The 24915-nt window shown below is 58.8% G+C and overlaps 1 protein-coding gene and 1 long non-coding RNA gene across 2 annotated transcripts; one reads left to right on the top strand and one right to left on the bottom strand.

Annotated features, from left to right (window-relative positions):
- The first annotated feature begins 19246 nt into the window (after positions 1 to 19246).
- Positions 19247 to 20293, top strand: LOC136365299 (uncharacterized). Its single transcript, XR_010744339.1, has 2 exons — positions 19247 to 19741; positions 19940 to 20293. It is a non-coding gene; the product is annotated as an uncharacterized lncRNA (long non-coding RNA).
- Positions 20294 to 20406: 113 nt separating this feature from the next.
- P2RY1 (purinergic receptor P2Y1) lies at positions 20407 to 22330 on the bottom strand. Its single transcript, XM_066325634.1, is given in 3 exon segments — positions 20407 to 21353; positions 21355 to 21932; positions 22311 to 22330. Coding segments are annotated over 2 exon segments (1092 nt in total). The 5' UTR covers positions 21865 to 21932; positions 22311 to 22330; the 3' UTR covers positions 20407 to 20771.
- Between the last annotated feature and the right edge of the window lie 2585 nt (positions 22331 to 24915).

Here is a 24915-nt window from a genome sequence, read left to right as displayed (position 1 = left end):
GCCAGGGACCACCCTGCCCTTGGGTGAGGGTTCATGGGGATGTGCCAGGTCTGCAGGGCCAGGGACCACCCTGCTCCTGGGTGAGGGTTCATCCTGGGATGTGCCAGGTCTGCAGGGCCGGGGACCACCCTGCTCCTGGGTGAGGGTTCATCCTGGGATTTACCCAGGTCTGCAGGCCCAGGGACCTCCCCGGGCTGTGCAAAGGGAACACAACCCTCTGGGCTGTGCTAAACACAGTGAAAACCTGAGTCAGGACGAGACCAGCTCCATGGAACAGTGAGAGATGTCGTTCTCTGTCCACATTTTGAGGGAGAAGATGCTGCCTTGAGCTGCCTGACACAGTTCCTGGGCTGCTCCTGAGGGCAACAAGAGTGCAAGTGGCACTGGTAAAACAACCTGTCTTTGCCACAGCTCCCTCACTGCAAAAGACCAGCCTTGGAAGGCTCGGGCCCACCAGAAACAAGCCCAGCTGTGTCCAAGCCTGTGTGGGAGGTGGCTGAGGCAGCAGGCACCCGCAGTGCCTGAGGCACTGGGAGCCGAGGGAGGCACCAGCATCCCCACAGGGAATAAAAGCCCTCCAATGAAACCGTGCTGTGCCGTGTATTTGTAAATCGATTTGTGGGACATCCTTTAGGAGCTCACATCATAAGACCATCGTTCTTTTAGTGGGATTAGGAGTTTGTTATGATCAGGAGGAGCAATACATCATCTTTCCAAAAATAAACCACCTCATGATTTTAATGTGACTTCTTGCTGACACACGTGAACAGCCTCTCCCTTACCCCGCCGAGGTTCTCAGAGTGTGACATTTACCCTGCTCCATCCCAGTGGATTTCCTTTCACAGCGGATTTCTGTTTGCTGAGTGTGCTGCTAGAGCTCTGATTTGCACTTCCCAAACATCACGACTCCTTCCTCAGCCCCGTTCCTCCCACCCGGTTTGGGGGAGCTCCTCCTGCTGTGCGTGGTGCAGGTTCTGTGCCTGCAGACGAGTTCTGGGCCTCCCTTAGCCACCTCCCTCTGGCTCGGGCACGCCTTTGGTGTCCCTTCCCTTTCTGTCCCATCGTGTTACCCCCACACTCCCCAGGGGTTTTCTCTCTGTGCCCACAGCCCGTGCCAGGCCCTCCCGTGCTGTGCTCTGGGCTCTGGGCTCTGGGCTCTGGGCTCTGGGCTGGGGCTGGGCTCTGGGCTCTGGGCTCTGGGCTCTGGGCTCTGGGCTCTGAGCTCTGGGCTCTGGGCTGGGCTCTGGGCTGGGCTCTGGGCTCTGGGCTGGGCTCTGGGCTCTGGGCTGGGCTCTGGGCTCTGGGCTCTGGGCTCTGGGCTCTGGGCTCTGGGCTCTGGGCTCTGGGCTCTGGGCTGGGCTCTGGGCTCTGGGCTCTGGGCTCTGGGCTCTGGGCTCTGGGCTGGGCTCTGGGCTCTGGGCTCTGGGCTCTGGGCTGGGCTCTGGGCTCTGGGCTGGGCTCTGGGCTCTGGGCTCTGGGCTCTGGGCTCTGGGCTCTGGGCTGGGCTCTGGGCTGGGCTCTGGGCTCTGGGCTCTGGGCTGGGCTCTGGGCTCTGGGCTCTGGGCTCTGGGCTCTGGGCTGGGCTCTGGGCTCTGGGCTCTGGGCTGGGCTCTGGGCTCTGGGCTCTGGGCTGGGCTCTGGGCTCTGGGCTCTGGGCTCTGGGCTCTGGGCTCTGGGCTCTGGGCTCTGGGCTGGGGCTCGGCTCTGGGCTCTGGGCTGAGCTCTGGGCTCTGGGCTGGGCTCTGGGCTCTGGGCTGGGCTCTGGGCTCTGGGCTCTGGGCTCTGGGCTGGGCTCTGGGCTGGGCTCTGGGCTCTGGGCTGGGCTCTGGGCTCTGAGCTCTGGGCTGGGCTCTGAGCTCTGGGCTCTGGGCTCTGGGCTCTGGGCTCTGGGCTGGGCTCTGGGCTGGGCTCTGGGCTCTGGGCTCTGGGCTCTGGGCTGGGCTCTGGGCTCTGGGCTGGGCTCTGGGCTCTGGGCTCTGGGCTCTGGGCTCTGGGCTCTGGGCTGGGCTCTGGGCTGGGCTCTGGGCTCTGGGCTCTGGGCTCTGGGCTGGGCTCTGGGCTCTGGGCTCTGGGCTCTGGGCTCTGGGCTGGGCTCTGGGCTCTGGGCTCTGGGCTCTGGGCTGGGCTCTGGGCTCTGGGCTCTGGGCTCTGGGCTCTGGGCTCTGGGCTGGGCTCTGGGCTCTGGGCTCTGGGCTCTGGGCTCTGGGCTCTGGGCTCTGAGCTCTGGGCTGGGCTCTGGGCTCTGGGCTCTGGGCTCTGGGCTGGGCTCTGGGCTCTGAGCTCTGGGCTCTGGGCTGGGCTCTGAGCTCTGGGCTCTGGGCTGGGCTGGGCTCTGGGCTCTGAGCTCTGGGCTGGGCTCTGAGCTCTGAGCTCTGGGCTCTGGGCTCTGGGCTCTGGGCTGGGCTCTGGGCTCTGGGCTCTGGGCTCTGGGCTCTGGGCTCTGGGCTGGGCTCTGGGCTCTGGGCTCTGGGCTCTGGGCTGGGCTCTGGGCTCTGGGCTCTGGGCTCTGGGCTCTGGGCTCTGGGCTGGGCTCTGGGCTCTGGGCTCTGGGCTCTGAGCTCTGGGCTGGGCTCTGGGCTGGGCTCTGGGCTGGGCTCTGGGCTGGGCTCTGGGCTCTGGGCTGGGCTCTGGGCTCTGGGCTGGGCTCTGGGCTGGGCTCTGGGCTCTGGGCTCTGGGCTGGGCTCTGGGCTGGGCTCTGGGCTGGGCTCTGGGCTCTGGGCTCTGGGCTCTGGGCTGGGCTCTGGGCTCTGGGCTGGGCTCTGGGCTGGGCTCTGGGCTCTGGGCTCTGGGCTCTGGGCTCTGGGCTGGGCTCTGGGCTCTGGGCTGGGCTCTGGGCTCTGGGCTGGGCTCTGGGCTGGGCTCTGGGCTCTGGGCTCTGGGCTGGGCTCTGGGCTCTGGGCTCTGGGCTGGGCTCTGGGCTCTGGGCTGGGCTCTGGGCTCTGGGCTGGGCTCTGGGCTCTGGGCTCTGGGCTGGGCTCTGGGCTCTGAGCTCTGGGCTGGGCTCTGGGCTGGGCTCTGGGCTGGGCTCTGGGCTGGGCTCTGGGCTGGGAGGGCAGGGCTCAGACACGGCAATCGGGAGCTGCCAGCGCCGTGCCCAGCCCATCCCGGGGGCAGGGGGCTGCTCATGGCATGTGAAATCCGGCACCAAGGGCTGACTCCAGCCCAGGAGGTTTCCTGGCACAGCTGCTCCTTCTCTCGAAGTCCAGCTGGAGATCAGCAAAGGCCACGAGGTTCCTAAGCAGGAGACACAAACCCTCAGCTGTGCTGAGTGGGACTTGCCCAAACCAGCAGTGGGTTTGTGTGTGTGAAGGTGACACAGAGCCACTTTGACATCTCCTTGCCTCAGCTCCTTACAGCTCTGACATATTTTTCCTGAGTTTGTACAAATAACGAGTGCAGAACACACAGTGGTTGGAGGGAACTGGCTCCAGCAGCAAATCTCCCCTAATGGTTTCAGCTCCTGTGGGAAGAGGAATTCTTATCCTCAATGCACTTGTCAAAGAAGCTTTGCTAAGATATAAAATTAAGCTACTTTTTTTTTTTTCTTTTTAAATGGTACTAATCAGCTTAACACCGTGAAAGACACCATGGAGAAGTTCCTTTGTAATTTTAGAAAACCTTGGAATCCTGACCTCGCCGTGGAATGACCCCAGGGTGCGTCTCCAAAGCTGTGTGTCGGCACTGGGAGGGGAAGGGGATGGAGAGGGACACATTGCCCTTCCAATCTCTGCCAGAAATCCCCTGGATGGGGCTCCCTGTGCACCTGGGATGGACATGGGGACCCCGAGGACATCCAGCGTCCTGGGGTGTCCCCCGGCCCGGGGGGTCCATCAGAGCCCCCTGCTCACAGCCAAGGGAAAGGTTCCACTGCTGCTCTTCTCCAGAATTTATGGCAAAGGCACACCAGAGTGAAAAGGGACGTGTCCTGGTCCTGGACTGCTTGATTCTGGTACAAACAGCTGATCTGTTTCGTTTAAGGCAAGGTTACCCATAATTACTCCTTCCCCAAGTCTGGAGATGAGTTTCTGCGTGCTTCCAGCTGCCTGTCCTGTGTCCCAGCAAGGATCCCGGCCCTCGGCTGCAGCACGGCTCTGGGAGCAGCCTGTGCACTGCAGCAGCTCCTCGGTGGCCAGCAGAGGGAAAAAACCACCCCGGTACTTAAATAAACCCGCAGATAAATATGGATATTGCAATGGAGCGGCACCCGCCCCCTCTCGGGCTGCTCCAGCCCTTCCATTTGCATTCCCGGCTCCTGGAGTGTTTCTGAGCCCTGGAAATGTGCATCCCTAGGAAAGGCCAGCTCGGTGCCAGCCCCGGGCTGGGGGCTCAGGACTGACCCGGAGGGGCTCTGCCAGGCCAGCGCAGCTCCCCTCGGGAGCAGCTCTCTCCCAGAGTGTGAAATCACATTCCCGGGAAGAGGGATCCTGCTCTAAGTGTCTGGGAATGGGGAGGCGCAGGAGCAGCTCTCTCAGAGTCGGGTTTCAAGCCGCAGGCAGTGAGTGCCCCAGCAGAGCTGAGATGCAGCAGCAGCTCAGAGACATGTGGAAGGCGAGGGAGAAAAAAAAAAACCAAGAAGGAAATACACTCAGCCAGATTCCTCCATCCTTAGGAGGTTGTAAATGTGGTCTTTGGAGGCCCAGGGATGCTGATTAACTTGCACAGGCAGACAAAGACCCTGACATCAATTAAATACTGCTGATGAGGTGAGGTCAATAATAATTATAATCTGCTCATATCTTCACACATTAGAGACATGTTTAATCTTTTTATTGAAAGGCTTTTTTTTTACTGAAATGAAGTAGCATGATAATTTCCTGCAGTGTCCTGTTTGTAATTAAGTAGGTGGAAAGGCAGTGGCTTGCACTTCACCGGCTCTGCTTCCGTCAAGTTCCTGCTAAAGAAATACCTTCAGGACTTGTTTGGTGTTTGGGCTGTGCATTAAAAAAAAAAAAAAAAAAAAAAAAAAAAAAAAAAAAAAAAAAAAAAAAAAAAAAAGAAGTCTTTTAAGTGGCTGTGAAAAGAGAGCTCACCCTTGTCAGCGTTACAGACGCTTTCCACGCTGAGTGAGAGCCCGTGGCCGTCCCCCGGCGTGTCCCCGCTGTGTCTGTCCCAGCAGCAGCAGCTCCGGCCGCGGCAGGAGGAGGCACAGCCCGGAGCCCGCAGTTCTCTGCCATCGTGCCCCGCACACAGCCCGTGCCCGGCCCTGCCCCGTGCCCGCTCGGCTCCGGCACTCCCAGCGGGAGAAGGCGGCCCCGGGCTGTCCCCGCCTGGGGACACGCTGAATGCCCGGGGGTGGCACCGCCCGGGGACACCGGGGACGGGAGCGGCACGGTGTGCCAGCGCTGCCGAGTGACCCCGGCGGTGTCACCTGCCTGCGGCACCCGACACCCCTCACCCCGGCAGAGAGCAGGGCTGAGCACAGCCCGGGGCAGGGACAGCGCAGCCTTTGGGACAGCTTTGGGACGGAGGATGGGGACAGGGCGGCCGCCACCCGGGCCTCGGCTCCGGGGCTGGGAGTGTCCCCAGGAGACACAGCGCTGCTGCTCCTTGGCCTGGGAGCGCTGCGGGAACGGGGCGGGATGGGAACGGGGCGGGATGGGAGCGGGGCGGGATGGGAGCGGGGCGGGATGGGAACGGTGCGGGATGGGAACGGGGCGGGAACGGTGCGGGATGGGAACAATCCAGGACGGGAACGGTGTGGGATGGGAACGGTGCGGGATGGGAGCGGTGCGGGATGGGAACGGGGCGGGATGGGAACGGTGCGGGATGGGAACGGGGCGGGATGGGAGCGGTGCGGGATGGGAACGGGGCGGGATGGGAGCGGTGCGGGATGGGAACGGGGCGGGATGGGAACGGGGCGGGACGGGAGCGGTGCGGGATGGGAACAATGCGGGATGGGAACGGGGCGGGATGGGAGCAATGCGGGATGGGAACAATGCGGGATGGGAACAATGCGGGACGGGAACGGTGCGGGCTGGGAACAATGCGGGATGGGAACCATGCGGGATGGGAACAGTGCAGGAACGGTGCGAGATGGGAACGGTGCGGGATGGGAACGCTGCGGGTGTGGCAGGGCGCAGGCAGGGCCATCTGCCAGCCCGGGACAGGCACGGCCAGCTCCCTGCCACTGCCCCGAGCTGTGCCGGCACCTGCCCCGCTCGGCTCCTCCCGGCTCCGGCTCCAGAGGCTCGGCAGGGCTCTGTCCCAAGCTCCCGTGCCCCCCGCAGTGGCAGCAGCCACCACGAGCATCCCCGCCGGTGCTGCGGGCACAGGAGGGGCAGGGGCTGGGCCCCGGCTGTGGACATCAGGGCCTGTGCCATCACCCTGGGGCTGCCGCTGCTGAGGACAGTCCCTGCTCCCACAGAAGGGGCTGCTGTGCCCCAGCTGGAGCTGCCACAGCCCTGGGACACGTTGGGATGGGCTAAGGTGGGTTTTGGGTCCTGTTTGTTTCCTGACACCGAGGCAAATGAATTCGATTAGTCAGGGAAAGTTCATATCCCAGCGAAGTGGTTTTCACAGGGAGCTGATGGAGCTGCTGCCCCTGACTCAGTGCCTGGCTGCCCCACAGCTCCCACCTTTGGGTAGATCCTCCATCCCTGGGCACCCTTCTGTCCTGGTGGCACCGTCCCCTGAGCCCAGGAGAAGCAGGTCCTAAAGGCACCGAGGCTCAGAGGGACTGAAACACTTGTGGTGGCTTTGGTGACCCTTAGCGGAGGCAGGGAGTGCCCAGCCAGGCCCAGGGCATCCTGCAGAGGAAAATGGCAGTGCCAGAGCCTCACGGGCTCCCAGAGGTGTCACTGCCAGCTGACCAAAACAGCACCTCATTCAGCTGGACACAACACATCGACAGCTCTGCAGGTTTGGGGTGGATGGAAATGAGCACCACACTTTAACCCCTCTCACAGCTTGGGAAGCACGGGAGCCTGACACACCTCTCCAGGTGTTATGTAAAGTAACTGCTCACAGCACGAGCTGACAAATATCATGTGCAGTATCTAAGGATTAGATGGCGCTGGAATATGACTCATTTTCGGTGACTCCACGGGGATGTTACACCCTTACAACAATACCGGGGAAGAGGAGCAGAAGTCTCTGCAGGGCCCAGCTGGCGTGTCCCTGTCCCGTGGGTGGCCCTGGGGCACAGAGCCCTGCTCAGCCCAGGCCTGCAGAGCCCCAGCTGGGGCTGCAGCCAGCCTCCCAGCCCTGCTGCAGGGAGAGGGGAGCCGTGGCTGCTGCTGGCTCCAAAACCCATCTGGGAGCCTCCGTGGGCCAGCAAGGCTCCTCTGGGCTGTGCTGTGGCCCGTCACCTGGGCAGCTGCAGATGTTCAGCCTGCTGTGTGATCACAGGGGCTGCTGCCAGCAGGGTCAGTCACAGCCCCTGCTCAGCCTGGCTTTGTGCTGCCTGCAGCAGGAGCAGTGCTGTGGCTGCTGAGGCACACAGCTCACACAGCTCGTCCCAGCGGGGACTGGGAGCGTTTCACAACGGGCACATTGCTCCTGAGGTTTGCTGTGGGTTAACTGGAGCTCAGCTTACTCTGAGGGGCAAATTCTTCCCTTTGCTGTTTTAAACAATTCGGCCAAAGAGGCAAAGCCAAGCCCAGAATGCAACCCCTCAACTCTTGGGTGCTGATGAGGACAGTCGGATAGAGTGGCTCTGCCTCCTCTTTCTTTCTGGAGGTTTCCCACCACTGTGAACTCACCAATGCTTCTGCATCTGCTCCGGAGTCCTGTGGGTACAGGGCCTTCAGGGCAAGGACAGAGGCCCCATTTGTGCACTGCCAGGGCTTTGTGTTCTCTGCCTCCCCATCTTTTACAGGAAAGGATCAGGAATTTGTGTAAATTGCGAGTGTGTCTCGGAGTTCTAGGGACACGTGCACACAGTTACACACACACCCCTTGGATCCATCTGTGTGTAGCTGATGGTGTATTTTTAGACGTGGTGTAAATTGATCCTGTTCACACTGAGCTCTGGTCAGTGTGAATTGAGCAAGGAAAGGAACGACTGAAATGTGTGTTTCTGTGCATTCAGCAGAGGGCATTAATGTCAGGGGGTTTATTTTGGAATCCCCTCCTGGGCTAACAGCAGGTGAGAAGCCAGGGCCACCCGTGGTGGCAGGCTGTGTCCCAGCAGCAGCTCCCCGGGGTGGAGGGACCTTCCTGCCTGACCTGCCCCCAGGGCCCCGAGCTGCCGCAGGGCTGGGCTCTATTTTGGGTGCAGGTATCTATACTTAGGGCTGAGTCAGCCCTTCCACTATCAGTTACAGGAGAGCTCAGATGAGCAGAGCTGCTGGCCAGAGCCGTGGGGAAGGATCAGACACTGAGCTGGAGCCTCTGTGGTTCAGCAGCCCAGCCCTGTCCCTTGTCCCTGGCTGAGCCAGTCGTGTCCCTTGTCCCTGGCCACTCCAGCCCTGTCCCTTGTCCCTGGCCACCCCAGCACTGTCCCTTGTCCCTGGCTGAGCCCAGCTCTGTCCCTGGCCACCCCAGCACTGTCCCTTGTCCCTGGCCGAGCCCAGCCCAGTCCCTTGTCCCTGGCTGAGCCCAGTCCCTGTCCCTTGTCCCTGGTTGAGCCCAGCCCTGTCCCTTGTCCCTGGCTGAGCCCAGTCCCTGTCCCTTGTCCCTGGCCGAGCCCAGCACGGGGCCAGGGGGTGAAGCAGAGCTGGCAGCCCAGGGCTGGGTGCTGCCACTGCCCAGCTCCAGGCCTGCCCACAGCAGGGCACCCAGGAGTCCCCGGGGGGCTTTAAAGGTAATGTCCCTCTGTGGGGCCACCCTTGGTGTCCCCATGGCCTGGAATGCTGCAGAGAGCTGCTGAGTTCAGCCAAAACTCCGGATCCGCTTCCTGATGTATGTGCACCAAGGACAAGTGCTCCCACAGCCATTTACTGGGGAATGGGGCTCTGGTGTTTAACCTCTCCTGCTTTAGCAGCCTCTTGGTGACCGCAGAGCAGCTTTCAGAGCACTCAGTGAGGAACATGCCCCAGGGGCTGTGGCAGTGCTGGATCCCAGTGCTGTGGCACCAGCCCTGCCAGCACACAGCACCCAGGAACGTTCTCCTCTGCAGATTTATCCCCATGCGGAAAGGGAAGGGTAGAAAACATTTTCGTTGGATCACAGCCAAAGAGACAAGTCAGCTCCTCCATCTGCTCCCAGCGAGGGTTTGGCTGTTGATTTGCCTCTGTGGGTCCCTCTGGACCTGCTCGCTCTGTGCTCTACAGGGTACCTGTGGGTCAGGTTTATTCTGATTGTCACTGTTCTCAGCTGTCTCAGTCAAGTGACACTTTGCCCAGAGTCTGAGGGAGAGGAAACAACTCAGAGACAAAGGAATATCTTGGTGAAAATCTGTTCTGATGGTAGCGAGAGCTGGCTTGAAAACCCAGAGTTTTATTCTGAGTCGAGTCCCTCAAGTAATATCTGAATATTGTCATCATTTGTTTTTAAAAGTGTTTAACTTTATTTTTAGCTTGTCAATGTCAAGGTAAATGGCAGGTTTTCAATCTTCCCTTGGCTCCTCTTGCTCTGTGCTCAAAGCTCCCCTCCATCACCCTCCGAGGGGCCAGGAGCCCGTCCACGGCAGAGGAGGAGGAAGAGGAGGAGGAGGAGGAGGACACTGCACCCTCCAGGGCCAGGAGGTGACAGAGTGGGGTGATGGATGGGGGTGACCAGGGCGGGTGGGCTGGGGGCTGGTTGAGGTGACGAGACTGGGGAGGGCAGGGGGAGGAAGCAATCCTCTCCCAGCTCTCTCCCTTCCCCAAAGGACTTTGTTTTAAAACAAGTAGTCTTTTAAAAATCTAGGGCAAGTCAGCCCTCTGCCAAAATTAGTCTTTGTGCAGGAGCATGAGAAGGAATTTTAATGGGTAGCTGGTATGTAGGGATGAGGGGAATGACTGCATTTACTATCTAAATGCTGTTTAAATAAGGCTGTAACATCAAACAGCTTTGCCACGCTCGCAGCTCTGTTTTACAGGAAGCATCACTGCCACCGCTCACAAATACACAAGAATGTTAAACAACAACTTTTGATTTGTGCCAAACGTGTCCTGACACATTGCTGAGGAGGAGGAGAGCTGCAGTGCAGGGGAGCTCAGGCAGCACCAGGACCTGCTCCCCTCTGGCCCGGCTGCTGTCCCTGCCTTGGAAACCGCCACAAAGCCCTGCCAGGACATTTGTCCTCTTGGATTGGCCCAGGGGCAGCCAAGGGGAGCAGGGAGAGGCAAAACACATCCTGCTGCACCCATCGGGGTCCTGGGCCCCTGTACAGAGCCCACAGTAAGGGTGGGGACAGTGATGGGCCAGTAATACCAAACAGATAAATAATTTGCCCTCTACAAGGCAAAGCTTTATTATCTTCAATGCATGACTGAACTACTCTGGTGTTTTTACTGAGGATATTAAAACTCAATAGTTTGATAAGAATTTAACTTCTCTGGAGTCTTAAAAGTATTCTTTAATTCTGAAATTAGCAATAAGATAATATTTGGTACAAAAACTGTGTAATCCCCAAGAACTTCTCCCATCTGGGTCCCGGAGAGATCGAGGGAGCCAATCCCCATCCATTAGTCCCCGTGCCCCAAGCCTCTGGCATGAGCATTTGGGATGTTTGGCTGGGTGCAGGAGCATCCTTCCCCTCCTCTGCCCGTCCCTTGGGGCTGTTTGGGTGACACCGAGGCTGGTGCCTGTACACAGCTTCTCCAGGCCTCTGTCTGGCCCCAGCACCTGACACTGGCCCCAGTCCCCAGAGCCAGCCCTGGCTCCGTGGTCACTCCTCAGCACCGTGCTGGAGAAAAAGCAGCTCCCTACAAAAGGCCCTTATACCCAGTGGAAGGAAGGAAGGAGACCTGTGCCAGGGCTGTACCGCCAGGTACATCCAGGGCTGTACCGCCCTCCTCATGGAAGCCAGGACCTGCCTTTGGCTAGGAGTGGGAGCAGGGTGAGGCTCCCAGGTGCTGGGGAAGGTCCCTGGGAGCAGCAGGGTCGGATGGATCCCATCCAGCCAGCTCAGGAGGGTGTGGGGCAGCCCCCACTGTGCTGCCCGTTTATAGTGGAGGAGCCGTCAACTGAAGGGAGAAGTCTCCCATGAATTATTAACATAAACAGCTCTGCTGTTCCAGGCAGGAGGGGAATGCCAGGAAGGGTAAACGGCCTTTGCAGCCCTTGAAATGAGCAGATGGAGATGATCACTCAGGGAGACAAGGCTGCTCCCAGGGGCAGGCAGCAGGCACTCGGGACCCTGGGCACGGGTGTCCCGGTGGAGTCTCTGCTGGCTCTCCTCTGGGATATCCAGAGGCTGCAGGACACGCTGTGGGTGGCTCACAGGAGTCACTGCCCGCTCCCCAGGGAGCCTGCCAGGGGCTGTGTGCCCCGGGGATTGAAACACTGCCAGCACTTCTCCGTGCCCCACGCAGGCACTGCTGCTGCTGCTGCTGCCACCCACGGCCAGCTGCCACCAGCAGAACAGCCCCTGCTGGTGCTGGGCCACAGCCACGGCTCCGCTCACTCACAGAACAGCCCCTGTGCTGATCCACAGCCACAGCTCTGCTCACAGAACAGCCCCTGTGCTGATCCACAGCCACGGCTCTGCTCACAGAACAGCCCCTGTGCTGATCCACAGCCACAGCTCTGCTCACAGAACAGCCCCTGTGCTGATCCACAACCACGGCTCTGCTCACAGAACAGCCCCTGTGCTGATCCACAGCCACGGCTCTGCTCACAGAACAGCCCCTGCTGATCCACAGCCACGGCTCTGCTCACAGAACAGCCCCTGTGCTGATCCACAGCCACGGCTCTGCTCACTCACAGAACAGCCCCTGTGCTGATCCACAGCCACAGCTCTGCTCACAGAACAGCCCCTGTGCTGATCCACAGCCACGGCTCCGCTCACAGAACAGTCCCTGTGCTGATCCACAGCTCTGCTCACAGAACAGCCCCTGTGCTGATCCACAGCCACGGCTCCGCTCACAGAACAGTCCCTGTGCTGATCCACAGCCACAGCTCCGCTCACAGAACAGCCCCTGTGCTGATCCACAGCCACGGCTCCGCTCACAGAACAGTCCCTGTGCTGATCCACAGCCACGGCTCTGCTCACAGAACAGCCCCTGTGCTGATCCACAGCCACGGCTCCGCTCACAGAACAGCCCCTGTGCTGATCCACAGCCACAGCTCTGCTCACAGAACAGCCCCTGTGCTGATCCACAGCCACGGCTCCGCTCACAGAACAGCCCCTGTGCTGATCCACAGCCACGGCTCTGCTCACAGAACAGCCCCTGTGCTGATCCACAGCCACGGCTCTGCTCACAGAACAGCCCCTGTGCTGATCCACAGCCACGGCTCTGCTCACAGAACAGCCCCTGTGCTGATCCACAGCCACGGCTCTGCTCACAGAACAGCCCCTGTGCTGATCCACAGCCACGGCTCTGCTCACAGAACAGCCCCTGTGCTGATCCACAGCCACGGCTCTGCTCACAGAACAGCCCCTGTGCTGATCCACAGCCACGGCTCTGCTCACAGAACAGCCCCGGGCTCCCCTGCCCCAGCTGAAGCCCCTCCAGCCCCCCGGGATGGGCACGGGCCGGGCACAGCTCCTGTCACCGCTGGGGTGGTGTGGCACAGTGTGCCCCTGGTGCCCGCGGGCTCTGTGTGCCCCTGGCTGTGTGCTGTGCCCCCTGAGCAGCAGCAATGCCAGGCGGGTCAGGAGGAGTGGTGTGTCTCCTGAACATCTCCTGCTCCACCCTGCCCAGCCTCAGCTCCATCCCAGCGCCGTTCCTGCTGCACAGGCTGAAAACCCCCGGTTATTTCATCATTCACCTCTTCCTCCCACTGCCTCCTGCCACAGGCTGCTCCTTGCTTTCCGATTGCCGTAAATTAAAGTTTAGAAGCAAATATCCCCGGGCCCCTGCGCTGCCTCACCTCTGCAGGGTCACAACTGCCTTGGCCTGCTCGGGCCAGGGTTAAAGGCAGCCAGGGAATTGGACTTGAGGATCTCGGAGACCTCTTCCGACATAAATTATTACCCCGTGATTTTGTGGAAGCGGAGATAAATGCACAGTCAGCTCAGATATTAAATCTGGTGTTGACACACTGCCTGAGTCTGCTCCTGGCAAACACTGCCAGCCCCAGCAGTGCCTGGACCTGCCCCACGTGGAGCTTTGAAAGGTTGGTGTGCTGGGGGAAGACAAGGTCTGTGGGCAGGTTCTGCAATGGAAAGGAAATTTTGGAAAGGCACGGAGCAGCCTGACTCGTTGAAGACGGAATTCATTTATTGGTAAGAAAATATAGTTTTAATGGGATAATTTTAATAGGTAGCTGAACCATTTGCATGAAGGGCAAAGATAAATGAAGAGGAAGAAAATGAAGAGAAAGGTAAATAAATCAGGTGGAATCAGTGAAGTACCCAGAGCCATCCCACACAATGAGGAGGGAACGGGAGGACACACGGTGTGGAGCTGGGGCAGCTGCAGGCAGGCAGAGGGGACAGTGGCATGGAAATACAGCCCAACATGAAACCTGAAGTACCAACGGGGCAGGGGAGGCACGGCTAACAGGTTTTCATCAGATTTGACATGTTCACCTGTGTGGGAAGGAACAGTCCCTCCACATCCTGCAAGGAAACCAGCACAGCAGCCACTGCCAGAGGGGAAAGGGCAGTCTCTGTAGGGCAGATTTAGCTGTGGTCCGTACAGGGACAGGGGCTGGGAGCAGGTTCAGGTCTGGCTGAATTCTGGGAATGGGACAGGGCTCGGAGTGGTGCCAATGGGGCAGCAAGTCAGGCTGGAACTCCACAGGTGTGACCCTTCTTGTGCCACCTGCAGACACACTGAGCCCCAACACCCCAGAAGCATGGAAGGGCTTGGGCTGGGACAGGCCTTAAATCCCACCCAGTGCCACCCCTGCCATGGCAGGGACACCTCCCACTGTCCCAGGTCACTCCAAGCCCCAGTGTCCAGCCTGGCCTTGGGATCCAGGGGCAGCCACAGCTGCTCTGGGCACCCTGTGCCAGCCCTGCCCACCCTGCCAGGGAACAATTCCTTCTAAAATCTGATCTCTATTTACCTTCCCTCAGCCTAAAGCCATCCCCCCTTCTCTGTCACCGTACCTCTACATGCCTCCTTTGTGTCTGAAGGCTAAGCATCACTCATTTACTCACTTTTTTGATTCTCGTTTGGTCTGCCTGGTTCCTCTGAAGGTTTTAAGTTGCATATATTTTGTAAGCCTTTTATTACCTATTTTTAAAGACATATCACTGCTGGAAGAATCTCCTGGAAACATGAATTAGCAACACAAAAGGCAGCAGGAGTGTTTCATAATGTTACTGGGGCGGCTCCAACACGAGTTGCTCGGTGCCGTAGTGCAGCGCCAGCAGCGCTGGGGCCACACTTCTGCTGCCACTAAAAATAGTTCCAACTTCAACCCCAAATATAATTTCGTTCATTAAAATTATAGACAACTAAGAGGATTTTTTTGCTCTCTAATAAAGCAGCTACATAACCCGAGTGTAAATAAAAGGTAGCACTGTCTCCGCAGATGTTGCAGTCAGAGATCAGTAGTGTTTACAAAAAAATGGAACTTAACAGTATTAAAATCGCAGCACACCAGAAAAATAAGCGTTTTCACATACGCCCCTGGAACACAGAGTAATTCACAGCCAAGTAATGTCCTGTGCCTTCCGAGTGTTTGAAGGTGCTGAGCCCAGGCAGTCGGGCTGCAGACACCCCGGGAGTGCCTGAGCCCCTTCCTCACCCCAAAGAGGAGCACAGCAAGGCCAGGGCAGCCGCCTGTGCCCCTCCTGGGGCTGGCACAGCCCAGGGCTGGGGGTTGGCTCTGGGGGGTCACTGTGGAGCCAACCCTGGGGTGTCCCTGGGGCTGCAGGGGCAGCGGGTGCTCTGCAGTGCTGGCACGGCCCTGGCACGGCCCTGGCACAGCTCTGCAGTGCTGGCACGGCCTTGGCACAGCTCTGGCACAGCTCTGCAGTGCTGGCACGGCCCTGGCACGGCCCTGGCACAGCCCTGGCACAGCCCTGGCACGGCCCTGGCACGGCCCTGGCACAGCCCTGGCACAACTCTGCAGTGCTGGAACGGCCCTGGCACGGCCCTGGCACGGCCCTGGCACGGCCCTGGCACAGCCCTGGCACAGCTCTGCAGCACTGGCACAGCTCTGGCACAGCTCTGCAATGCTGGCACAGCCCTGGCACGGCCCTGGCACGGCCCTGGCACAGCTCTGCAGTGCTGGCACGGCCCTGGCACAGCCCTGGCACGGTCCTGGCACGGCCCTGGCACGGCCCTGGCCCAGCTCTGCGATGCTGGCACGGCCCTGGCCCAGCTCTGCAGCACTGGCACAGGGCCTGCGGCCAGCAGAGCAGCCCTGCAGCTTCTCCAAGCCCTTCCAGGCAGGGCAGGGCTGGGCCCGGGTCCCCAGCACACCCAGGGCACCCCGCTGCTGAAAGCACGGCCAGGTGCTGCTCCCTCCCCACCCTGCCCAAGAGTTCTTTCATTTGGTGTCATTTGAAGTGGATTAAAACAAAAAAAATCCACGGTGCTGTGTAATGCGAATGTACAGACTGACAGCAGTTCACGTGTGGGTTTCACGCTGACTTCACGTTGTGTTAAAATATGTAAGAGTTACTGGGCATAAATGGGAAAAACACATTAACCCATGAGCTGCAGGAAGCAAATACAGCTCATGAATGGGGACTGGTGTTGGCGAGCATCTGCCAAAAGTTAAGCTCTAAATAACTGTTTACTTCAAACTTTGTGGTGTCTTAAGAGAATGATTTGTAGTTAGAAGATCCCCAAACATACCCAGGAGGAAAATAGGTTACAGGCATGACCACAACACCAGAACAGGTTCAATCTCATTTGCTAGTCAAAGATTGCACAGCACGAGGGAAGGTGGAACGTCTAGGCGGTCACAGCAGTGAGATAACGAGCTGAATCTCGTCCTTAGTAATCACAAGCCGTGGTTGTCACTGATTATTAATTGCCAGCCCAGAGGCAGGAGCTGCAGTCACATCCTCTCGGCACTCTGGCTGGATTACACACTGCAGGTGAGGGCTCAGGGAAAGGCGTCCTCAGCTGTCCCCACTCTGGGGTTTATGGACGGTAAGAGGTCCCCGCTGGCGCTGCTGGGCTGCTGACCTTCCACACACACCAGGAAAGGGTCAGTCCAGTGACACCGTGCCCGTCCCCAGCCCTCTCTCTGCACATCTGCGGGGTGCCCAGCCCCGGGTCACCAGCCTTGTCCCAGCTGTGTCACCCATCGCAGGGGCCGGCGTGTCCCGGGGCAAAAGGAGGTGCGGGAGCAGACGGGAGTTCGGTGGGGGTTTGCAATGCCCCGAGCAGCCCGGGGCGGACACAGCGGCGCTGGAAAAGCAGCAGGAGCTCCGCAGGAGGGGCTGGGGCACAGCCCCAGGGCCGGCGGCGTTCAGCCGTGGCAGTCACACAGGGCGTGGGGACAGGAGGCACCTCTGCAGGGCACAGCAGCCGCGAGGAGAGGAACAGCCGCGTGTAAAACGCGTTTAATGACCCGTACTGTGCGCCCGGGGAGCGGCCAGGGCTGCTGTGCCTGTGCTGCCGGGCGGTGACACTGCTGGGCGGTGACAGTGCTGGGCGGTGACACCGCTGGGCAGTGACACCGCTGGGCAGTGACAGTGCCCTGTGTGCCCCGCAGTGTCCGGGCAGTGACAGTGCCCTGTGTGTCCCGCAGTGTCCCGGCGGTGACAGTGCCCTGTGTGCCCCGCAGTGTCCGGGCGGTGACAGTGCCCTGTGTGCCCCGCAGTGTCCGGGCAGTGACAGTGACCTGTGTGCCCCGCAGTGTCCCGGCGGTGACAGTGCCCTGTGTGCCCTGCAGTGTCCCGGCAGTGACAGTGACCTGTGTGCCCTGCAGTGTCCGGGCGGTGACAGTGACCTGTGTGCCCTGCAGTGTCCCGGCAGTGACAGTGACCTGTGTGTGTGCCCTGCGGTGTCCGGGCAGTGACAGTGCCCTGTGTGCCCCGCAGTGTCCCAGCAGTGACAGTGACCTGTGTGCCCCGCAGTGTCCGGGCGGTGACAGTGACCTGTGTGTGTGCCCCGCAGTGTCCCAGCAGTGACAGTGCCCTGTGTGCCCTGCAGTGTCCGGGCGGTGACAGTGCCCTGTGTGCCCTGCAGTGTCCGGGCAGTGACAGTGCCCTGTGTGTCCCGCAGTGTCCCGGCGGTGACAGTGCCCGGTGTGCCCCGCAGTGTCCGGGCAGTGACAGTGCCCTGTGTGTCCCGCAGTGTCCGGGTGGTGACAGTGCCCTGTGTGTGTGCCCCGCAGTGTCCCAGCAGTGACAGTGCCCTGTGTGCCCCGCAGTGTCCCAGCAGTGACAGTGCCCTGTGTGCCCCGCAGTGTCCCAGCGGTGACAGTGCCCTGTGTGCCCTGCAGTGTCCCAGCAGTGACAGTGACCTGTGTGTGTGCCCCGCAGTGTCCCAGCAGTGACAGTGCCCTGTGTGCCCCGCAGTGTCCCAGCAGTGACAGTGCCCTGTGTGCCCCGCAGTGTCCGGGTGGTGACAGTGCCCTGTGTGCCCTGCAGTGTCCCAGCGGTGACAGTGCCCTGTGTGCCCCGCAGTGTCCGGGCAGTGACAGTGACCTCTGTGCCCTGCAGTGTCCGGGCAGTGACAGTGCCCTGTGTGCCCTGCAGTGTCCGGGCGGTGACAGTGCCCTGTGTGCCCCGCAGTGTCCGGGCAGTGACAGTGCCCTGTGTGTCCTGCAGTGTCCGGGCAGTGACAGTGCCCTGTGTGTGTGCCCCGCAGTGTCCCAGCAGAGCCATCACCAGCCCCATCACCCCGGGGCAGGGCCAGCCGCAGCGGCGCGGCGCTCGGGGCCACCGGCGGGTCCCCAGGCTGGCTGTGGCTGTCCCTGGCGTGGCTGGCACGGGGCAGTGTCGCTGTCCCTCCCGCACAGCGGCCCCAAAGGCACCCCGGGAGCCGCGGGGCAGACGGGCAGGAGCCGCACACAGCCCGAGCCGCGGGGCTCTGCCTCTGCTGGGGCTCTCGGCACACAGCGCCGGGGGAACGTCTCCTTCCCTAACTGAGAGCCAGGAACTGACCGCACAGTGCTGGGGAAACAACAGGATTTTCAACACGGAGCAGCACATTCAAAGAATATCCTATTTTTATGCTCCCTCTCCCTGTAATTCATCTGCCATTCCAAACAAGACGTGCCTCGGCTGAATGAAGCCTCGAATAATCGCATAATAGGAGAAGTCATTTATTGTGAATCAGGCTCTTTCTGTGGTATATAAATAGTCTGTGCTGTTCCACAGGCTTTGTCAGTCAGGATTAATTAGCAATTGACCCTTGCTTGAGATTTCTTCACTACCTCTACATTTTTCACAGGGCTAAATGAGCTCCCCACGTTGCTTTAAGAGGCTTCCTAAGCTGGAGTTTCATTTACCTCTAGGCTATAAATCAGTAGTTTAATTTATCACCAGGTTACATATCAGCAGTGAATAGTCAGGGTGGAATTGAGTTTATTATAAGATGTTCTGTTAGAGACACAGTATTACAGTGATTGAAACATGCTCTTCAATTTTCCATTAATGCCCAATTCTGAATATGACCACAGAGAACCACACTTTACAAACTTTACATTTAGCATTCTAATAAATAAGTTCAATAAATAGGGACTCTGCAGAGGAAGCCGTACATGTGAAAAGAAGCTGCTTAACAATGTTGTCAAAAATAACCAGAGCTACTCTCATTTGTAACCAATCACTGGAAACTGGTAAGTAAAATATAAATATTTTACTCTTGTGATGCAGACCAGAGGAACAAAGATCTGTTAAAAATCACCCTTAGGATTACATCAAACTAAATTTTGTACACTAAATTCATAATTCAGAGCATGCTTTTATACCGCTTTTAGCACAAAATATTTTCAAATACATTTATTAAAAATATGAGAAACTTTTAGCACAAAATATTTTCAAATACATTTATTAAAAATATGAGAAACGAGTGAGACTGCCCATGTAGAATTTCGTCTGTGCCTGATCACTAGCTCTTGTGTTACACAATGTTGCAGTTTGGCTAATTTTGGATGAACTATTCCACATTTGGAGAAGGTCTGTAGTAAAGGGCCGGATTTAGCCTGTAGTATATTGCAACATCTTGTTAATACAGCAACTTATTTGTCAAAGTACAAAAAAAAATTAATTCCCCCTCAATTACGGTTTTTTTTATATATATATATAATATATAATATATATATCATCCATTTATATTCTCCATTTTGATAGCCACCATTCTGGGGACATGAGTCTTGTGTTGTCTGTAACACCTGCAGGAGCAGAACCACTGTGGTACCACCCAGGGACAGAACCACTCTGGTACCATGGAGGAGCAGAACCACTCTGGTTCCATGGAGGAGCAGAACCACTCTGGTACCAGGCAGGGACAGAACCACTCTGTTACTCTGGTATGTGGAGCACATGTCCCCTGCTGGCCTCAAGGCTCAGCTGTTCCAGCACATCCACCTCTGGTGGAGCCTCCAGTTCGGGCTGTGGTGCCACCGAGGTGCCAGAGAGGTGCCAGCACAGTGCCAGCACGGTTCCAGCACAGTGCCAGAGCAATACCAGCACAGTACCAGCAAAGTGCCAGCACAGTGCCAGAGACATAGAAGCACGGTGCCAGCACAGTGCCAGGGCAATACCAGCACAGTGCCAGAGCAGTGCCAGGGCAATACCAGCACAGATCCAGCAAAATGCCAGCACAGTACCAGCACAGTGCCAGAGCAGTCCCAGCACAGTACCAGCACAGTGCCAGAGTAATACCAGCACAGTACCAGCACAGTGCCAGAGCAGTCCCAGCACAGTGCCAGCACAGTGCCAGCACGGTTCCAGAGACACACCAGCACAGTGCCAGCACAGTGCCAGCACGGTGCCAGCACGGTGCCAGAGACACACCAGCACAGTGCCAGCACGGTGCCAGCGAGATGTCAGCACTCCCTGGCCAGCCAGGCCACACCAGGCCCGTCCCTGCAGCTGACACAGTGCCACTGCCCTGGCATGGGGACAGCCCCCGAGCTGTGACCCTGCACAGCCTGGCTCCCCACGGGCTCCCCACGGGCTCCCCACGGGCTCCCCACGGGTGGCAGTGCCCACGGACACCGGGGAGCCCTGGGTGCCAAGGGGGCCAGCTCGGCCATCAACACCCACCGCAATCCCAAAGCACGACCATGCACACACCAGCAACGCCTACCTTGACTAGAACACCGGCACTGAAAGAGGACTGAACCATAAATGCCACCAAACTATCAAGTCATTATCAGCACTAGAAGTAGATGAAAGAAATAATAAAACTGAAAATGAGATAAGTGCGTCGTGACTTTGATTTAAATCCTTGTGTACGACAGCGAGAGAGCAGAACGCCTGGTCTGCGACTGAGCCTCAGAAGACAAGACACTGCTCTTATTTTTATTTCCTGTTTTTAAAGACAGGCTGACTGAGAACATTTTCAAATGTGGGAGACTAAGTCATTAAACCAGATGCACTCGGGTAGCTCTCCTCCTTTAGGGGATTTACTTCATTTTACTTCATCTGACACAAGTCAGAAATAAATGAAACTACTGAAGGAAAGCTGAATTCTGACACATTATTTTCCATTAAAATTCTTCCACTGACTTTGTTAAGCTTTTTCTAAGACCGGAAAACGAGGCTTTATCTAAAAAAGAATCCGAGACTGGTAGATTTTCCTCACACACTCGTAAGCCCTACAGTCTCCTACTGCCTCAAAGCGGAGGATTTTTCCACATCTTCTGCATTTGTTCACAAACTGGTATCTCCATTCTGTTTATACTCTGTTAAAATATTGAGAGTCATTTCCTCGCTTTTGGACTGCACATTCTGGTCGCTCCTCCTGGATGATTTCCTGGTGGCCCTGGAAAGGCGCCTTCGGAAGGTGTCACCTGCCAGGAAGTAAAGGATGGGGTCGACGCAGCTGTTGAGGCTGGCCAGGCCCCTCGTCACTTGGTAAGTGGCATAAACCTTATCGTTGAAGGCACACATATCTGGGGTTTGGAAATCCACCCTGGCCCTTAGATTTAAGGTCTTCATCACGTGGAAGGGAAGGTAAGACACCGCAAAGACCGTCAACACAATAATGACCAGGTAAATCGATTTTCTCCTGAGAGGAGAATTGTCCAAATCTTTGTAAATCAAAGCTTTCACGATGAGCCCATAGCAACCGAGAATCACTATGAAGGGGATGCAGAACATGAGCACCGTGGTGCACATGCTATAAATGAAGTAACTTCTCAGGAAATCATCAGCCGTCGTGTCGTAGCACGTTATGGTTTTGTTTTTCCTTATCCCCGTCCCCGAGTAGAAGAGTATTGGAGAAATCACGCCCCACCACGAGGACCCAGACCAGGCTGCTGATGTACACGGCGTTCTTCTTCTTCAGCCTCCCCAGAGACTTGAGGGGGTGCACCACCCCCGTGTACCTGTGCACGCTGATGCAGGTCAGGAACAGGATACTGCCGTACAGGTTCACGTGGAAGATGAACCTCTGCAGCTTGCACATGATGTCCCCGAAGATCCAGTCCGTTTTGTTGAAGTAGTAAAAGATGAGGGCGGGCAGAGTCAAGACGTACAAGAAATCGGCCAGCGCCAGGTTGAACATGTAAACCGAGATGCCGCTCCAAGGCCTCATGTGGAAGACAAACATCCAGATAGCCACGCTGTTGCCCAAAAACCCCGTGATGAAGACCAGAATGTAGACGGTGGGCAGGTAATAGAACTGGAAGCCGGTTTTGGTCAGGGAGCACTTGGCGGTGACGTTTCCCGCAGACCAGCCGCCGCTGGATAACAGGTTGGGCTCAGTTCCGTTCAGAGCAGCAGAGAGAAGGACTTCAGTCATGATCCTTCCCCCAGAGTCGCATAGGTCTGAGGCGAAGCAACGAAGTCTCTACGGGCACAGCAACGCATCTAGAAAAATAAGAGAGCCAAGGAAACGGAGCTGGAAGGTGAGCCCTGCCCTGCTTTTCCTCGGAGGTTTCCAAGCGGCGGTACCTGGCCCCGCTCCGCTCCCCGCCCCGCTCCCGGGGAGCCGCGCACGCCGCCGCCACCGCGGGGACGGGGACGGGGACGGGGACGGGGACAGAGACGGGGACAGGGACAGGGACGGGGCCGAAGGAGGGCGGCGGGCACGGGGCCGAAGGGGGGCAGGGATCTCGATCCGCCCGCGCCCCTCGGCGATCGCCGCCGCCCCCGCGGCTGCCGCCCCGTCCCGCCGCCCGCCCGGCTCCTCTGCCCCCGGGCCCCGCCGCACCCAGCCCTGCTGCAGGAGCTCCGGGGCCGCCCCACCTGCCTCCTCCTCCTCCTCCTCCTCCCTCCTCCTCCTCCTCGCCGCCGTCTCAGCCCGCGCTCGCCGCTCCGCGCCGCCGGCAGCGCCCGCCCGCGGGAGGCGGCGTCCCGGCCGCGGCTGTCGCGGCGCCCATGGCCGGCCGGGGCCGGGGGCTGCGGGACGGGCCCCTGGCGGCGGCAGCGGCGCGGAGCGCGGCCCCTCGGCGGGCACGGAGCGCCGGCCCCGCCGGACTGACCGGGCGGGACGAGGCGCGGCTCGGGCCCGCTGTGCCCGCCCCCCGCGCCGCCCCCGCTCGGGCGGTGCTGCCGCGCCCCTGGGCCCGGGGCCGAGCCGGGGACCGGCCGGTGGCCCCATGGCCCCGGCACCGATGGTACCCATGGCATCCATGGCACCGGCACCCATGGCCCCGGCACCGATGGCACCCATGGCACCCATGGCCCCGGCACCCATGGCACCCATGGCCCCGGCACCGATGGCACCCATGGCCCCGGCACCCATGGCACCATGGCACCCATGGCCCCGGCACCGATGGCACCCATGGCACCCCCGGCACCGATGGCACCGGCACTGCCCCGGGCACGGCCACCGCCTGAGGGGACCATGCCGATGGCACACCGGAGGGCGGCCGCGCCGGGGAGGGGACGGCGGTGGAGCCCGGGCACGACCGGCGGGGTGTGACGGTGTCCCCGCACTGCCCGGGCAGGCACCGGTCCAGGAGCTCCGGGGCAGGGTCCCCTCAGCTCCCGCAGCGGTGGGACACGGTCCCCCAGCCTCAGAGGGATGGGGCAGGGTCCCCTCAGCTCCCGCAGCGGTGGGACAGGGTCCCCCAGCCTCAGAGGGATGGGGCAGGGTCCCCTCAGCTCCCGCAGCGGTGGGACACGGTCCCCCAGCCTCAGAGGGATGGGGCAGCGCGGTGCCGAGGCCTCTCTGTCCCACGCCTTTGCCAGCGGGTGGGTGCCAGGGATGCTGCTCCCGAGCTGCTGCCAGAGGTGGAGGAGCCCTTCCTTGATTCTGCTTTCACTCAACCACAAATCTGCTCTGCAACCCAGTTTAAGTGACACGAACATGTTAATTGCTGTAAATGGAACAGCTGAGCAGAAATATGCTCTACTGACCTCTAATTAGGCGCTATACATTTGGCACTTGAGTCAGAATATGGTTATTATTTATTGTCTTGGCAAAACACAATCTGCTGGTTTCAGCCATTTCTTCCTCGTTCCCATTTTCTCTAAGTATGGTGGGTGAGACATGAGCCAGTCAGAGCTGCTCTCAGCTCAAAGCTGTGTTCTAGACGGAATGTTATTAGTCCTTCATGAATATGTATTCATTTCTCAAACTTTTGAGTCTGTTTAAATTATAAAACTTCTTTGCTGGGAAAGCTTAATTGGGAAATCAGCTGCATATTGTACCCCTGTGGGAATGTGCAAGTGGCTGCAGATGGAGTCGCTGGCCTGGCTTCACTTTCGGGGCAACTTAAGATACAACAGCTTCAGATTGGTAAATATGATACCTTTCCTTCTTGTACGCTTTACCATTACATGAAGGGTTTTTTTTTTTCCCCTTCTGTATTTCCCCACTAACAACTGCTTATTCAATACTTTAGGATTCTTTTACATTTTGATACAAAATGAGTGTGAAGAGAAAGGCAAGAGGAAAAGGAGGCAGGAAGTGTAACACCTGTAAAGCCCATGTTGCACAGCGAGCCCGGTTTGCAGAGCTGTTCTGTGGTGCCCTCTAGGATCTGAGAGCGCTGAAAAAACGAATCGTGAGTCTTCATTTTCCCAGGAAAGCAAACACCCAACCCACGAGGCAGACACATGGCAAATGCAGCACAGTGATATCAAGCCTACCACGCCAGCTCAGGGAAAAGCCATCTTGCTCCTCTGAGAATCAGCTGCATGGCCCAAAGCAGAATTGATTTTAACGTGTAAAAAAGGTACAAATAAAATGTGCAAACCGATGCTATTAGCAGAGGAGAAAGCCTTCATTTTCTCCATCCCTTTGTAAGAGCCGTTTCACGGGTGACTCCTCGGTGCCACTGCTCGTGGCAGCCTCCTTGACTTTCCTGTCTTGAGCAGATTTGGAGTCACGCCGAAGCCGCGCCGATAGCATCAGTAAATATGCACTTTGAGCTCCAGCCTGTTTCCCTCGGTTACCTGAGCAGCGCTGTAAACCCAAACTGGAAAGACAAAGAGTCGGAGCAGCAATTCCGGGAGCGCATAGCTGCAGGGGAAGGAGGATTCCTGAGCCGTGTGCGGGGGCCGGAGCCAGGGGCAGGAGGGGCCGGGCACGGGCAGCGGGCAGCCGGGCAGCGGGTTCCCCGGGACAGGGAACAGGGCCGGCAGGAGCGGGATGGTGCCGGGGGGACAATGGTGTGCCCGGGGGGACAATGGTGTGCCGGGGGACAATGGTGTGCCGGGGGGACAATGGTGTGCCCGGGGGGACAGTGCTCTGCCACGGGGACAATGGTGTGCCGGGGGGACAGTGGTGTGCCCGGGGGGACAGTGCTCTGCCACGGGGACAATGGTGTGCCGGGGGGACAGTGGTGTGCCCGTGGGGACAGTGCTCTGCCACGGGGACAATGGTGTGCCGGGGGGACAGTGG

The sequence above is a fragment of the Sylvia atricapilla genome, chromosome 10 (assembly GCF_009819655.1).
Source record: "Sylvia atricapilla isolate bSylAtr1 chromosome 10, bSylAtr1.pri, whole genome shotgun sequence".
Lineage (NCBI taxonomy): Eukaryota > Metazoa > Chordata > Aves > Passeriformes > Sylviidae > Sylvia > Sylvia atricapilla.
This window is presented reverse-complemented; position numbering and strand designations above follow the sequence as displayed.